This window comes from Columba livia, chromosome 14, assembly GCF_036013475.1.
Source record: "Columba livia isolate bColLiv1 breed racing homer chromosome 14, bColLiv1.pat.W.v2, whole genome shotgun sequence".
Taxonomy (NCBI): Eukaryota; Metazoa; Chordata; class Aves; order Columbiformes; family Columbidae; genus Columba; species Columba livia.
The window spans coordinates 10,187,838-10,205,083 of NC_088615.1; the positions used below are offsets into that span (position 1 = coordinate 10,187,838).

Here is a 17,246-nt window from a genome sequence, read left to right on the forward strand (position 1 = left end):
CTGTGGGGTCAGGATCGCCCTGGCATCACCACCGTTCCCATTTCATGGGAATATACGTGCAATACACTTGTTATACCATTACATCAAAAAATATAGATCTCTCCTGCCCACACACGCGTGCTCTCACTCTCCATTTAGATGTAATTACATTAGGAATTCGTTTGCCAAGTGCCATTCAGAATACCTCGGAGCTTATTGAATTGACAATTGCACTTGATGGGGATGAAGCGATTAATCGTTTATGAAACACTAAACAATGGGGCCCGGGGTGAAGTGCTTTTTCCATTTGTGCTCCATTTATCTCCTTCTGCATCATACAAAGTTTGTGCTATAGGAGTTCATTCATAAAATTGCCATCTCTTTGGCTGCAAAAGTATTATCTGTATTGATTGTGACCAGCTAAACAGCAAAAACAAAAAAATACTCCACCAAAACACTCCATGTGTACATGTACAAGTGACACTGTTACTGACCTCAAGGAAGGAAAAGCAAAGACCCAGGTACTAATCTTGGCTACAATGAATAAATCCAGCAACATTTAGAGAGCAAGTCACACTTTTGAGACCATCACTTGGACCATGGACTCTACCTGATGATGAGGAGAAAGGTATTTTTACCTGGTTAAGGTAAGCCATGGTCTTGTATGAAAGATGGGGAGAAAACGAAGCTTTTCTGAGTCTCTACAGAGAAGTGCCACATAGCTGCAAAATTCTCCATAGTTTCTATCCAGAGGGACACAGGCAGAAGTGAGAATTTAATATTTTATCCCAAAGGAACTGGGATTGCTGGGTTGGCACTGAAGCCACAGCGCCGGGTCTGGGAGAACCACCGGGCACATTACTTTACACAATGCTGCCTTTCGTTACAATTATTTCTGTAATATCGTAATTTATGTGGCATGAAGGAGCAATATTTTTCTGCTAAATGAATTCTCAGCTACTCCTTATTGTGGTGTGAGCCAACTTGCTGTGCAGGGAGGAAAAAAAATAGCCACCTCTCACAAAACAGAGACCTATTTCTGACTAAACTGTGCTCCACTAAAATCAATTTACTGAAACAATAAATCCTTTTACCCTGTGGAGGATACCTGGAGATAAAACAGCTCATGAACAAACAGTCATCAGGACTGCAGGCTGTGCCGCTCGCTGATTCACAAGCCATAAACCTTGGAGTCTACTTTTCAATAAAAACATATATAAACAAACAAAATTACTGTTTTTTTAAATAATGGGGAAAGAAAAAAAAAAGGAAAGCACTTGTAAGATGATGTAGGCTTGTCTCTTAGTATCTTTGAAAAACTGAGAGTGAAAGGATAGCAGCTCCCTGATGGGACAGAGGTGCTGGTACATGTCACAGGGACTCTGGGATCCTGACTTCTTCACCTCACTGTCCTTCCACCTTGCTGTCCCTCCAGCTCAGCCTGGACAAGTCACTTCAAACCTGCCCACTGCAGCTTCTGCCTCTGCAAAGCTGTGCTGAGGATCCTTCCCACCTCAGAGGCCAGGAGAACGAAAGCAATCTGAAGGAAAAAGCACTAGTTATTTGCTCAAACTGAGTTCAGACTCTGCTGTGCAGGAGGACCCTTTGGAGAAGCACAATTTGCCTCTGAATAAGGCCGGGAGCTGAAGACCTGCACATTCGAGGCACCCGTGGGGACACCACCCACCCTTGCCTGGGTGCTGCCCTGGGTATCGCACGTCCTGTCCTGAGCATCCTTTGCAAAGGTCAGGGGATGATGGACAAGCAGCCCAACACCACACCAGACCATCTGGGACTCCCCCCAGCAACCTCCGACCCATCTCTGGCAGGCACACAATGCTTGGGAGATGCAGCAACCAAACATTAATCTTTTCTCGATAACCCTTATCATAAAGCGTGACCAACAAAGCAAACAGTAACAGGCAACGTGTGCTAGCTGAGCATCCAGTGAAACTTCTAGATATTTTGTTACAAACACAGCCTGCTAATGCACTTAAAAGATTTAAAGGAGTCAATTATCACCCTTTCTGCCACCCACCAACATCAATTATTGCTCAAAATTAAGATGATGATGAAATGTTTTAGAAGGCACTTTATAAGCTGCTGTCTCTCTCCAGCGGCGCTCGGCACTGACAGAGCTGTCCTGGAGCACTTCTGATGAAAGCCTTCTCACAAAACTCCGAGTATTGCTGGAAACTACTGCGAGGGATTTACGGAAATTGCAAAACGATGACTTGACATAAAAACTGATTGTGCTGAAAAACATGGAGGCAAAATGTCTAAAGCGTCTCCCACTGATCTCCAACAGCATCGACCTCTACATTAAGAGCAACATCCCAGCAGCAAGCGTGAGCCTACAGGCAGCTCAGGCAAGTCCTCCTCCCGTTGACACCAATGGTGTTAATCCAGATGAACGGTGATATAATTGAGAACAGCTTCCAGCCCTAAATCCGCTCCCAAGATACTTCTATGCTGTACATCAATACCTCTATTAAATACATCTCTCGCTTGTAATATACGACCAAGTAGTGGAGGATTAGCTGGTTCATCTGTCCAGGCACCAAACCGATCTGCTGCTGAAATGGTAACTTGTGCAATGAGCTTATGATCTCGGCAGAGAACAAAGATTTCAGGCTACGTGCGGATGTTTGTTGTGGGCTGCAGCACAGACATGTTATAAAACAACTCCAAACTGGCAGGATTTCTTCAAAACAAGAAAAAAAATCCAAACAAACAGAGCCTGAATTATTATTAGGATAAGCTTTCTCAAGAGATGACTGGTAAAAGAAGGATGAGCCCAGGTGCAGGGTCATGGGGGGAAAAAGAGTAGAAGGGACATTGCTGTGAGTGGTCCCCTATCTGGGCACAAGATTTGAAAAGGGGAAGCCAGGCTGGCGGTTAAAGGAAACAGATCCCACCACAGAAAGGCCAGAGCTCTGCACATCCACGTGCCAGCCAGGGCTGGGGAGCATCCCCATAGGGGCACGGCAGCCCGTGGATCCCCCGCAGTGGGGGCAGCATCCCTGTCATGGGGCTCTCTCTGTCCAGCTGCACCAGCAGGGAATGGGGCTGTGCCTCTGCTACCGGGGCACAGTGGGGAATAGTGCCCGAAGTCGTTAAAATAATAGAGAAGTTTCATACAACAGAAACTGTGGTGGCTCTACACAGCGGATGGAGCCGTGACATGGTGATGGGCAACCTGGGTGGGTGCCAGGTGCATGGGGACAGGCTCTGCCTGGGGACACCAATGTGCTGCTTCCAGGGGAGAAAAGGGCTCCCCAAATCCCAAAAGGATGAGGTGCGGTGGGGGTAGCCTCGGCCAAGGACTCCCAGTGCTGCTGCGTGGCAGGCAGCCGCTCTGCAAGGCGTACAATTAATGGCAACCTCTGCCCCATGGAGTACATCTTCCCCAGGGTTACTCTACCGACCGCGGTTTATTCCACATCTACTTGACCAACCTCACCTCTGCCGAGGGAGGGATCATCTCATTAGTACACAGACATCGCTCAAGTATGCAGTGATGAATTCCCCCCGGAGCTTCAAAAGCAATAAATGTGACCTTTGCATGTTCCTGCCATAAAATACCAGGAACACCTTCAGCTCCCAAGATAGAAGCTGTGGTGGGCATATGTGAGCAGCATACACCATATGGATTAAGTCAAGGCAATACTTAGAAACTTCGACTCTGCCTTCAGCAAAATTGATTCCGGCAATGTTTTTAGCAATTTCTTGAGGATTTTCTGTGTGTTTATGAAGTGCCGATCACTGCAAACGTATCTTTCAGCCTAAGTCTTTGAAGTCTCTCTAGCCTCGCTCTTACAATAGCTTTGGATTTAGTGGAAATCAAAATACAGCATAAAATGTTAATATAAAAATGAAGACTTACGGCACAGCTCCTCTCTAAAAGGAAAGGTCTGTGCTGCCTGGAGTGGCATGTACATAAATCTGGGTCAGGGTTTCATTCAGACTCCTTCAGACCTACGTTTTTTACTATCTCATATTGCAGCAGCAACAAATAAAACCTTTAGGTGTGCTTAAACATTGATCTCATCTCTAGCATGCAGAATTTCCTTAAACAGTACATTTCTACTGAGCACAGTAACACCTATGGAGGCATCTTACTGTGGGGTGGGGGGGTTAAAACTATTTAAAGCCGGTTTACATGAACAACTTTTGCTTTTCAGAGCAGTTCCACCTAACTGGGAGAGGAGCCGGCAGAGTGCAGCGAGCTGGAGCTATCTGGAGGTTTATCTGATCTTGGTGATAAAATTCCATCCCTGGGGTGACCTAAAAAGGACTGGAAAAGGCATGTGCTATGTGCTACGTGGATCAACGCCGTGCTAACGGCAAAGCGAGATGGATGATCTCATAGGTGTTTTCCAGCTCTCCTCCCTGCGGCTCCTCAAGAGCCACTCACAGATCAGGCTCCTTCTTTGTCATTAAATATTTTGGGAATGACACATTGTGCCCCTGGACTGCCCAGTGACAACAGCTCAGCTAACCAACCAGGGGGAATTTAAACTTCTGCATATCTCTTGAGGCTGGAAGATAACTCCTGACTTCTCTGAATAGGAGGAGAGGCTGCAATTCTCCAATTAAGTCATGTTAATGATCTCAGAGGTTAGCAAAGCTGGTTTAGAAATCTCAGTATGTCCAGGGCTTCTGTAAGAAAGTGCTTTTTCTGGACTCCCTTCAGACCAACCCAGACAGGTGGCAACCTTCTGGGTTGGGTGGTGAAGAGCATCCAAATCCTCCCTGCACCGCTCCCAGCTGCATGGTGTCTCCCATACGTGATGCAGAGGAAGTGAAGTCTCTGCTCCGGCACAACCCGGCAGGTGAGCAGCCATAGATTTACCTTTCCTCTAGGTGCACCCGAAATCCATCACTTCCACAAGAAGGAAAATGCATCCTCTCAAAGAAACCTGCTGCCCGAGCCGCCACAATGCCCCACAACTTCCACGGTCCAGTCCCCCGCTGTGGGGTGATGTGACTGTAGTCCCACAGCCAGGGACACCAGCACCCACCCTGCTCCCTGACAGACCCCTGGCTCCCCACAACCCCAGGGATGGGTTATTAATCAATGCCACATGTTTTACCTTTCCAGCCACTGGAAAAAATGCACTAGTCCTCATACTGCTAGAGAAGTGGGAAGGGCTAGGGGATGGGGTGAGCTATCAGAATCCTTTGGGCAGGAGCCATATCCACTGTGGATTTCACATGCCAAGTGCTGGTTTTCAAAGCTTCTCTCTCCCCAGCGCATTTAAGGCTCAGCCAGTAATTACACTTACAGAAATGGGCTGGAGAATCAGCTAACGGACAGTGAGGCTCTTTGCATTACCACTGATCCAATCCCCTGGGATCGTTATTACCATCTGTAGTTGGTACCAGCAGGAAGGTTATGGGGCTTTGTCAGAGACCATGGTCCCACCCAGCCCGGTGCTGTACAAACACCTCCTAAAGACTGTCCTTGAACAAGCTCATTGGCTAATAAATGACAAGGAGACAGAGGAAGAAAAAATGCAGCTCGCTCAAAATTGCTCGACGGTCAGCAGCAAAGCATCGCCCGTGCCCTGACACAGAGTCAGGGTGTGCTCATGGGACACGGCAATGTCAGCCCACCTGAGGAGCCCAGCTACCAGGGCTATATGGCTGTGACAATGCTCAAGCTCCTCTCCTAAATCCAACAGTCTACCAAGGCAGCCCTGCTGGCAAAGCCACCTCTCTCCCTCAACACATGCAGGTTTGGCACATGCCAAGCCCCATGGTGACATCCTGCTCACAGGGGACAGCCAGGTCCCGGCTGGCCTGGGGCAGGAGCATCCCTGCCCCAACAGCACCCGCCTCATCACAGCCTTCCAGTTACCCTTCAGCATGGGAGCTCCACATCTGAAAGCCATTTAAGACATTGCGTTTGTAACCTAATACTTTGAAGATAAATGTAATAAAGTGAGCCAATTTTAAACCCAGCTGGATAAGCCAAATCTCTGCCTGCTGCCTTTGGAGAGACCTACAAAATATGTACAAGGGGGAAGTGAAAACACAGACAACCCTTCTCTGGAGCCCAGAGACAGCTCTGATGGCCACCCAGCTGTGGAGACGGTGAGGGAAACACAGCAGGAGTTATAGCTAAAGCACTGAAAAGAAGGATGTCTAGTGTGGTACAAGCTGGTTTCCTGATGCAATACTGCGGCTGGTCAGTGTTAGGAAGGGTGGATCCTTTGCAAGGCACCCAAGCAGAACCAAACCACTCGTCTTTGCCCAGGAGCACCCTCTGCTCTGCCCAAGGACTTGACTGTAGCTGCCAGTATCTCAAAACCTGGCTGTGCTAACGACAGAGCTGAGGCTGCTAATACAGGACCAGTTAATGAGGGCAAAGCTGACTGTGATTTGCTAGTGACACTACAGACTCCACAACACCAAGATTACGGGAATCCAATATATAGGATATGTATAATACATAATTAGCCAAACTCTAAAAGCAGCTTCTACAACTTTCTCAAGGTCCTGGAGATTGTGGTAACAAAATTTAGTTGTAAATGATGAGTACATCAGAAGAACAGAGATCTGCACCCAAGATGAGCCAATGTGGTAGCCAACTTCCGAGCTTGTTTATGCTCTGTGCAAGCTTACTGAACTGAGTCTTACCGCAGCCGCACTGAATCTCCCTGCAGCTCTGAGCCAGCCGGCTGTGAGACTCAGCACAGCCTTCTGTTCAGCAGCGCACGATCCCGTCTGCTCCAGCACTTGAGAACGTACTTTGTCCCCACCTTGAAAGACCTTTGCAACAGGAAGTAATGCTTCATGTAGGCACACTTCAGCTTTCACCGACCTCACAAGGTGAATGTTTTATTGTGTTGTTTTCTTACCTGTGCAGCAGTAACCACACCACAGCAATCCTGACCTAACAAGGACTGGAAAATCCCTGGCCAGTCTGGCAGAACTACACACCCACGTGTCTGTGCCAACAAATCTGCCCAGCAGACCATGCTAAGCACTAGTGCCAATGGTCAAATTCCAAGTCCGGGTACTTGCACTCAACCAAAATGCACTAATAGATTTTAGGAATGTGCAGTGATACAACAGCAGTGATGCGGGCAATGTTATGCTGTGATATTTAGAGACACCTGGGAAAGGAGAGACAACCCAGGACCAGGATTTCTGAGAATTACACATTTGACTAGGAAATCCTCTTTCCTCTGACTCCATCTGCCCAGTTGGCTACAGTTGGAGAAATGTTGGAGAAATGCTTTCAGATGTGGGCAGTCAAAGGAAGAGGAACCAGGCTGAACACACCCATCCTGACCAACACCTCCTCCGGCAGCACAGATGCTGCAGGGATGTGTACAGGAGATAATGATGGTCATGAAATCAGAGCATGGTCATGAGTAACCTGGATCTATTGGTTCTTCTGCACACCACAGCCCTGCTGCACGGGCCATGCTGCACTGGCCCTACCATCATCTGGTTTGCCCCATTCTTCTTGTACCACATCCCAAAACCCCTACATGAGTGAAAAGCACTGAAATGCACTCAAGATCCTGCACTGCAGAGATTGGTGTAATCTCTTCTAGAGAGCCTGAACAGAAAGGTCTTCTTCAAGAACTTCCGTTCCACATGATTACTTAGAAAGACCGAATGCCCATGCTGGGATGCCCAGGCAAGGATAAAAACAATACTCACCCATCTCCTTGAGCTCCATATTAACAAGTTCCAACCAGCAAGCATCAAGCTCATCCAGGTCATAGCGGCTCATGCCTTGCAAGTAAGTCCTTGTAGCTTCTGAAATCTCGGAGCCAGGCAGGCTACTTGGTGAAACTTGTGAAGGCGAGTTCTCCAGCTGGGGTATAATTCTGAAAGAAAAGAGAGGTTGAGAAAGAGCTACAATGTGCAAAAGCATCTGATTTCTTGCCATGGAAGGTATGACCACACCATGTACAAATCTGACTCTAAGAAGGAACCAAGTCCAGCAAAATAAAAGGGGTTTTATGCACTCAGTGCTGTCTCCTGTGCTTCTGATGTCCTGAGGACCATGACTTGTACACAAGCACTTTCCCAGAGACTGCCGGTCTGGGCACCCTATATGATGGTTTGAGTTGGGATGCACCAAAACAAGCTGATTTTCAGAAAAAGCTGAGCACGCTCCAGCTGCCAGCTCCCCGTCTTGGGACCTGCAGTTTGTACTTTTCCCAGTGTCCCACAGAAAAGCAGCAGCACAGCTCCAGCATCGTGCCCACTGCTGAGGACCAGCCCGCATCCCACCACAGCATGGCACCATGCCCACCCGCCTCCAGCTGCAATCAGGAGAGGAACGAACAGTCTGAGAACCAGGAATTTGGCTTCTGATGCTTTTCAGTACGAACCAGCCCGCGCCCCACAGGGCTCCACGCCGCAGAGCAGCCCTGGGGAAGCAGCGAGCGGGCGGCTCTGCTCCAGGCTCTCTGCGGGAACACACCTGCTCAAGAGCTCTGCAATTCCCCCTCACAATCATGAGAAATTACACCATTTTTTCAACTTTGCGTGGCTCCTTTTCTTCCTCCCGGCAGCAGCTTCCTACGTGTTTGAATTCCCAAGTCAAATAACTCGACCAACGGCTACAGCTACTGGCAGCAACCTCATGTTGCTCCTCCTGACATTAGAGAATTGTTTCTCCCCATGGGGCCTCATGAAACGCTCATGCAGGAATACCACATCAGGGTAGAAATGGCCCATTTGGGAGAAATAATACCCCATCCTGCCTGTGAAACTGGGAAATCTGATGTGGAAAGCACATGCAAGCACAGGACTGGGGCTGTTACCGAGTGACACTCTTGCCCAGAGCCAACGTCCTGCTGGTGCAATGGGACCAACACATCCTTACTCCATGGTTGTGAGGCAGCATCCCACACCCTCAGAGAGGCAGGATGCATCCAAGCCACGGGATTAACATGGGGATAAGGCTACAGCAAGGGCTTCTGCTCACCACTGTTGTCTCAGCCAAGCTCCAACCCCGCTCCTTCTACCCGTCAGGCAGGAGGGTGGCATGTGGGTGCCAGGTCTGGCACCGCAACACACTCCACGCCCTGAAGAAGATGAGATTCTGCCCAGTGGATGAATTTAAGTGCAAAGCTCTGCCCTAGTTACATTCAGAAACATGAGCCAGTGGCAGCTGAACGCCTCGTCCCGGCTCTGCCCTGTGCATAGTGCTCAGCAGGAGCACAGGTGTCTGTCGAGTCTCTCTGGAGATCCCCAAGGACTGGAGGAAGCCCCAGCTCTGCCAGTGCTTCCCCGCTTGTCTGGCCCAGGGCCTGACTGCAGGAAAAACAAGTTACAGTTTGGTGAGCAGAAGTCACCCAGCTTTGCTCGCTGCCCTCCCCAGTGATGTGGCAGCCTTGGCCAGACTCTCTGCTCCAGCCCCACGGCACCAACGTCAACTGGTGGGCTCACACTGACAGCCCACCCCAGCATGGGTCCGTGGCAACTTTTCTTTACCTACAACAATAGTTTTTCCATTCATCTATGGAAATTAATTCTTTACCTGAGAAAAACTAGGTCCAATAGCTATGATGGTCCTAAAGCCGACAGCAACAGTGACTCCTCCATCCACTGATTCCTCATAAGCAATTACCACTAATTTATTGTTACGATGGTCCAAATACTGACAGCAACAGTGATTCCTCCAGCCACTGACTCCTCACAAGCAATTACTGCTAATTTACTGGAATACAACAGAGACCAGATCCTGGTCCAGGGCTGTGCAGATGAGATGCCCAACCCCACTCCATGCAGGCATTGATAGCCCAGAGCACTGTTTGCAGGCAGAGTGACCTCTGACTTAAAACATCCTCCAGCCAAACCCCTACGAGCGAGCCCCACGTTTCAGGCAGGCTTCCTGCTGTCTGCCACCATGGACACCTTCAGCACTTCAGTGCCATGTCCACACTGTGCTGGGCAGCCCTTCGGCAAGCTCAGCAACAGAGAACATCCCACGGTGGTCTGCGAGATGTGTTCTGAGCACCCTGCAGTCGCAACCCCAGGGGTGGGGAGAGGAGCAGCCTGGTCTGCTGCGGACTCCCCGCACAGAAAGCGAACAGGCACTCGCTGTTAGCTCTTCTGCCTTTTCTTGGCAACTTGGTGGCAACACGCATGACACTTGCCATGCACACGTCAACAGTGTCACGCGTAATGACATGCAAGCAGAGGACGAGCTGGAAATGAAAAGCAGGCTGTGCTGCCAGCTGCCAGATCTCTGCAAAGTTGGGAGCTGGAGCTCACTGCAGTATTTGCACAGCTCACGTTTCCTCCCTGAAATACCACCTCCAGACACAAATGTCAACACAAAAAGACTCTGCAAAGAAACAAACAAGCAAACAGCAACCGCTGCAGCATGTTGGCCCTTTCCAAGCAGTTTTTCTGCTGTCCAAAGCCTGAGGATCCAACCCTCCTCTTGCACCAGCCTATTGGCCCCTGTCAGACTTTTATCTGCCTTCTGTCCTGATACGTAAGTTAATGTCAGAGCATTGCATGCCTCGTGCTCCATGATGTGTCTGGGGCAAAGCCATCATGTTCATCACGTAACCAGCTGAATCATGGTACCAGATTCTTCAAGGCTTGTAAGTGCCAGGGGAAGAAATTCATGCGCAGCTGCCCTCGGGAAGGGGACCCTGCCTGCCTTGCCCAAAGAAATCTGTAGCATGGCTGAAAAATAAACCTGGAGTTTCTCCAGACACAGATACATAGTTTAATTGCTGTCCTCTGCAGTCACAACCACTGGAGGCACTTCTAGAGCCACCAGTGGGAGAAGCAACAGCTTCATTGCTCAGAGAAACAGCAAGAACAGAGAGGGAAACAACAAGAACATTTCTCTTACTTCCCCCCCAAGTAAACAGATAATGAAGGTGTGCCTCAATGCCCTGAGGACATCTCAAAATTTCAGTTCAAGGTCTGAAAATCACCCCATGAAAAGACAGCTCTCTGTCTCCAGATTTTAAACTGAGCTCACTGCAATCTAGGCCAGGGCTTGAGGATTCAGTAACGTCTATATTTAATGCAAAGACCCACTGGAAGCTTGGTCCAGATCAACCCCCTGACCCACCTGCAGCACTTGGTTAAACACCACGTTCTTACGGCTTGCAGGTGATCCAGCAAATCACATGAGCATGTACAGCCATCTCTCCTGCCCTGAGGGGTGCAGGAGGCTGCCAGGTGCTGGGGGCTCACACAGGACACCCCAAGCAGGACATGATGACCAGAGGCATGCAGCCTCCCAGCAATTCCTGGATTTGCTTTGGTGGGTAAAATCATGTTCCTAAAGCACAGCCAGTTCCTCCCTGACACATGCTAACATACCTGCAAAGAGCTTCTTGGTGTACAGATATAAAGATCAATGACTGCAGAGACAGTTGCCTTGGGCTAAGAGAAACAGTGGAAGGAAGAGATCCTACAATTTAATAAAAGAGAGCAATCCTTTGGAAAAACCCATGCCCTGATTTACAGCGACACAGAGAACAGACCATGCTGTGCACCCCTCCTCATCTATAATAACATCAAGAAAACTGGAGTCTGGAAGGCTGTGAGCTTTGTGCTGCTTTGTGCTCTGCACTGAAGCATGGACACAGCCAGAAGAAGAGAAGAAACCACCGAATTCACCCTGGCCAGCATCTCCTGCCCTTCTCCTGCTGGGGTCTGAGAGCTGGGGCTGGCAGGGACATCATCAGGGCTTTCCTTGCTCACAGGAACAGGGCTTAGTCCCTTTGGAAACATCCACGTTTCCACATAGTTGCTGAGTGTAAAAAGAAAAAAACAGGCTGAATGATGATGATGTCTGCACATGCACCACCAACTCACACAAATTTGCAGTGAATTTTGCATTATGTACTAATATTCTTCACACTCCAGGTTCAGGCATCAGTAATTCCATAGGAATCAACCCTTCCTTCTCATTTCTAGTCTTGTTTTCTAGTTTTCCTCTCCTATTCCAGCCTCAGGCGTGCTGGGGGAGATGCAGGACTTCCCACCTGCTTCAGGATGCCCAGACACCGCCTGGGGTGTGGGTCGTGAGAAACCAGGGATGCTCACTGCCATTGTCGGGTGTGCAGCATGTGCCCGGAGAAGTCTGGCAATATGCAGGTACCTGCTCAGGGAGATGATTTTCTAAAGACTGGTGAAAATACCTATTCCTCACCCTTGGCAAGAGCCAGCGATGCAGTCGTGCTATGCCCTGGCATCTGCCTCAGCTTGGGAGAGCACCCAGACCTCCTCCTGCTGACGGCACCGACACGCTCCATTGAGTTTTTCCTTTCTCAGAGAGAAAGCAAGACTCAAGCTCTTAATTACCTCAATTACCTGTTTTCCCGTTTGCCTTTATCTGTATTAAAGGGCTTCTGTTGGCTTGTTTTGAAAATTTCCTCCTTTTTAGAAGAAGTCAGGTAAACAGCAAAAGGAAACAGCAAAAAGGAAATGAATTGCTGGGGCATTGGTGAGGCTGAGAACCCACTGTCCTGGTGGGGTCATCTCCTGCACGAGCAGATCTCCACAGCACAAGAGGAATTTCACGTGTCTTCGAGGGCTTTTCCCATTTTGCCCGAGTTTTGATGCCTTCGTTATTCATTCCTACACTCGATGGCGAGACACGCTCAGCCCCAGGCTGTATCAGCTTCAGCATGCTCCAAATAAATGGTGACAGCAACACACGAGCATTCCTGCAGCCAGAGACCCTGTGCAGGGCATGACCAACCAATCCACCCAGACTGAGTCTGCATGAAAAGCAAGAAAATGCTCCAAAAGGCCCCAAACCACCGCTCCCAACCTAAACTAGAGCAAAAGAGTCTTGGGTAGCAAGGAACGTGTTAAGAAGCATGTGGATAAGGCAAGACGGTGAGCTTCTGAGGCTCTGTGATGTGCAGGGGGTGCTGAGAGAAGAGACAGTATCGTGTGTGACCCTGGGCTGGGGACAGAAATGGTCGCAAGGTCAGCGTGGCTCATACCCCAATGGGGAATGTCTCAAACACCCCAGAAGGGGCAGGTGGCAAGAGGATAAATAACACCAAAGCGGGAACCATTACAGGACCAAACAGCATGGCCTGAAAGTTCATCAGTACAACATAGGTGCATTACAGAGAATCATTACCCCATTACAGCAACACAAGCGTTTTCTTAGTCTCAAAAATTTCTTGAAAAATTCAAGCAGAATTCTCTTTGCTGGACCGTGAAGTTTTACTCACGTAAACAGCCCACTTCTACTCAAAGTAAAAAAAAACCCACACTGTGCTACTGAAGAACACAGCGAGAACGATATTCCCTGAATGACACTGTCCTTGGGGAAAAAACACGGTCCTGAGTGCTGCCAAACAGCTCAGAGAGCCACAAGGTGCCTTGGCACTGCCAGTGCTCTTCAACATCCCCACCACACCCCGAAGTGACCCCCAAAGCCCTGCTCGTCCCTTCAGCCCCTACAGCGGAGGATGCGGTGATGGGCAGGACAGACTTGCCACGCTCCACGGAGACATGAGGGCTTTACCTGCATCTCAGCACCATCACAGAGCACCCCAGCACAACAGACCATGAGATGAACCACGTCTTACTGACCCACAGCATGTCGCTGCCACCCCAGCGACCCGAGATGAGGCCAACCTGTGGCCTGATGTGACTCATTTTCCAAGGAGGTGGGATGACACGCCTTCCTATCACAGCTACCAGGACTGGCGTCTGCTGGTGATGTGCCACCGCCGCAATGGTCCAGCTCTCCCTGCACCACCACAGCATTACAGAGGCAAAGCCTCCAAGAAGTGTCAAACAATTTGCAGAAGCTCGTTTACACTGGAAGAGCATTTATTCCTTAATTTATCCATCCAGCCAGAGACAGTGCATCTAAAAAAAATGTATCAATCAAGGGTTTATTTAAAGGAAGAGCTGAAAATTTGGAGCAGCCTGTAACGCACAACAAACCTCAGGCCATTAGTCTGAAAGTGGGTCTCAAGCACACTTGAGGAAAAGGAGTAAGTGGACCCCAACACTCTTGAGGATCACATCTATCCCTAGAGAAGATTACGTGGTAATAAAATATACTCAGCAAATTTCCACGGTTAATCATCTCTGTAAACTGAATGCTTCACTTGGCTGAAAGGCAAAGGCATTTTTTTCTATATGCTCCCTTTTAATTTACTAGATAGAAATAATTAATCCTGTGTAGTGTTTCTCTTCTGAGAATACTTAATTTTATTACAACGAAGACTTTAGTCAGTCATCTCTTCTTTACCTATGTTACAGTCTAAATTAGTCTTGTCCAGTGTCCATAAATAAATCAGCTTAGGAAAGTCAGTGGAAAGATAACTCCGCCAGCACCCGTCAGCCGATGCTGATACTGTTCTTGCCATCAGCTCTGCTCGCAGGGGAATTCTCCTGCGGCACTCGACAACTTTGAAAAAGGCAGTTTAAAGGGATGATTTTCATTTTCTGTTTATTAAACTAGTACCTAGCAGGCCATGAGGAGCAGATGCCCAATCTTCTTATAAACTTAAGCTAATAGATTTTACAGATGCTATTGCTCCTTAATAGTAGAGCAGAATTTAAGATGTTAGAAAAAGAGCTGAGTAGCATAAGGGTGAAGGATTGGGGCTGCAGAGTGGTAGATTGTCATAGTAACGAGCTGCAACCCACATGCAAGATTTTGGGACCCTCAACATACCCAGGCCCAGATTTACTGACCATGTTACACCTACTTATTCACTTTTACAGCTTCTAGCAAAGTCTGTAAAACCATGAGCCAAAAACTATACTCCCAAAGCTGGGTTCAAAGAAGAACAGGAATGACAAGAAGGTATTAAATAGGTTAGGTTTTAAATTAACGAGTCTGATGTTCAGACTAGCAAGTAAATGGCTGGAGGAGTAACCTAAAAGCATCTCTAGGATCCAGGTCTCAGTGCTAACAGATGCCTGTGCACTTCACCACTCCCTCCTTGACTGAAGATGTTCCAGGTCACATCAAGATCACCCTGGTCATCAGCACAACATGCTCAAGAGCTCACAGCCCTACATGCACCCCGCTGTCACGCTGAAACCAGAGACATGGACCCTGCAGGAGGGACCACTGGTACCCAGTGTCTGCCAACATGTCCCTGAGTGACAGAGCAGAGAAAGGGCTGGAGGTCCCAGGGAAGAGAGTGGTGACACAGTGTCTTGACAGGCCACTGGCACCGGAATCTTTTATTCAAAAACAAATTAAATAGACAAGAACTTCAACAGAATTAAAACCCCGTTTCTAGCTGGCACTGCTGGGACCACTTTGTTCAGAAAAGTAAGAATGTGCAGTATTTCCTCATCAGCTGTTGGAGCCAAAACCCCTCAAGATTTGGCAATGGCCTTTGCAAATCCACAAAAATTCATCTGTACATAACAGAGCAACTGCAGGCACATGGCTCAGCCTGGGGGCCAAAGGTGGGTCTGGAAGGGGAACCTGCAGTGGCTGTCTGGTCTGGTAGCCCTGTCTGCCACCCTGCCTCATGCCACTCATAGGCTATCCTCATGTCGGGGGCTGTAACAAGCACATTTCTAGACAAAAAAGTTGACAGAGTTAACATAACAGCAACCCTTCCCTTAGACATCCATGCTTGAGGAAGCAGCCCTGTGTAACCACACGGTTTGTCACCACTACTGCTGATGTGGGTGATGGACGGCTGGGCTGGCACCACCCTCGGGTACAAACTAAACCTTCAGTAAAACGCTTGTCCCAAAATCCTACATGGGCAGTAAACACTCGGTTCAGCTCTGAACTCTCATCTAGCTTCTTGCTGCTGTTTTCGGAGAACAAAGCAGCTGGATTTGTCCCTGGGAGCATCCACCAAGCTCCAGTAAAAGAAGCACTTGTGCCCAAAAGGCAGCCCCTGACTGCACAGACGCTGGTGGTCAGCACTCAGTCCTGCAAAGGTCCCTTCGTGTTACCCGAGCGGTGCTTGGGAATGCTCAGGAAGGGGTTAATGCTGCTTGCAGCCGTGTCCTGCCCTCCGGGTACCAGCAGCCAGTGAGTGTGGCTGCAGGTGATGTAATGCTGGATGGCTGCGCAGGCTGCACCCCCCACCCCTTCTGCACCTGCCATGTCCCTCTTGCACCCTCATTTCCCCTGCACCCTTATCCCTGCCACATGCTCATCCTTCCTGCACCTGCCATATCTCTCCCGAACCGTCATCCCCCTTGCAACCCCCTCCCTCCTGCACCCCCCTACATCCCTCTTGCACCCCCACATCCCTCCTGCACCGTCATCCCCCTTGCACCCCCCTCCCTCCTGCAACCCCCATCTCCCTCTTGCACCCCCACATCCCTCCTGCACTCCCCATATCCCTCTTGCACCCCCACATCCCTCCTGCACTCCCCATATCCCTCCTGCACCCCACATCCCTCCTGTGCTGGAGATGTGCCAGGGACCTCAGGATGCATCAGGGACCCCGGCGCCCTCTGCCAGGCAGGGACCAGCCCAGGACAATGTGGCTTATCTACACCCTCCATCCCTTTATCTGTTGTTTTTCCCACTGAAACCCACTCAGTGCTAGCCAATGAATACAAAAAATGATCATTATCAGCTTTTAAAGCGTCTCCAGTAATCAGAGCGCATAGTGACCGCCGCTGGAACCCCAGCACAGCTTTGCTGCACCGTGAGCACATCTCGGCTGGGAAATTCCTTTTGAGTCCGGGACTGTCCAGAGTCTCACTGTTTGGGTTTGAAAATGCCCTTCTGACAATCCCGTTTCTGTGCAAAATGTTAAGGATGGGGTAGGGTGGCTCCTCACGTGCTGCTGGGAGTTTAAGATTCATATAGGTAGGTCCTGGAAGCTTTACAGAAATGCAGCTGAAGCTCCAAATTGCAATGAATAGGTGCAATAAGAAAAATGCCCTGTTTTCCCCCATCCCTCTAAAATCTCCTCCAGTAACAGCCTGTAACCAGAGTGGGTCCTTCCAGGCCCCTGGAATAATGTGATCCTCTAAGGAGAAAGTGATTCACTCTTCTTTGATGTGATAAAAAGAGGAAAACAAGTGAACAGGAGGCACTAAACAGCCATCTTGTTAAACCCAGACAGCTTTTCCAATTTCATTTCTGAGCTGTTTATCACCACATAAAAAGCCTGATGCTCAGCAGACTAGATAAAGCCAGAGTGTGGATGTCCCTGTCTTTCTCACGTTTATATTCCAGACTAAATCTCACCAAGATTTAGCTCAACAAATGAATTAATGAAGTCTCAACTCTGGTTCCGTGCCCAGAAAATAATTTTGATGTAGACCGGAGAAGGGACCTGGTAAAG

At 49.0% G+C, this 17,246-nt stretch overlaps 1 protein-coding gene across 3 annotated transcripts in view; it reads right to left on the bottom strand.

Annotated features, from left to right (window-relative positions):
- Positions 1-17,246, bottom strand: part of JADE2 (jade family PHD finger 2) — a 78,466-nt gene that overhangs the window by 31,078 nt on the left and 30,142 nt on the right. For all 3 annotated transcript variants that reach the window (XM_013367359.3, XM_005503478.4, XM_013367358.2), the window contains one exon: positions 7,660-7,829. In XM_013367359.3, coding sequence (XP_013222813.1) covers positions 7,660-7,829 — 170 coding nt within the window. The remainder of the gene's footprint in view (positions 1-7,659; positions 7,830-17,246) is intronic.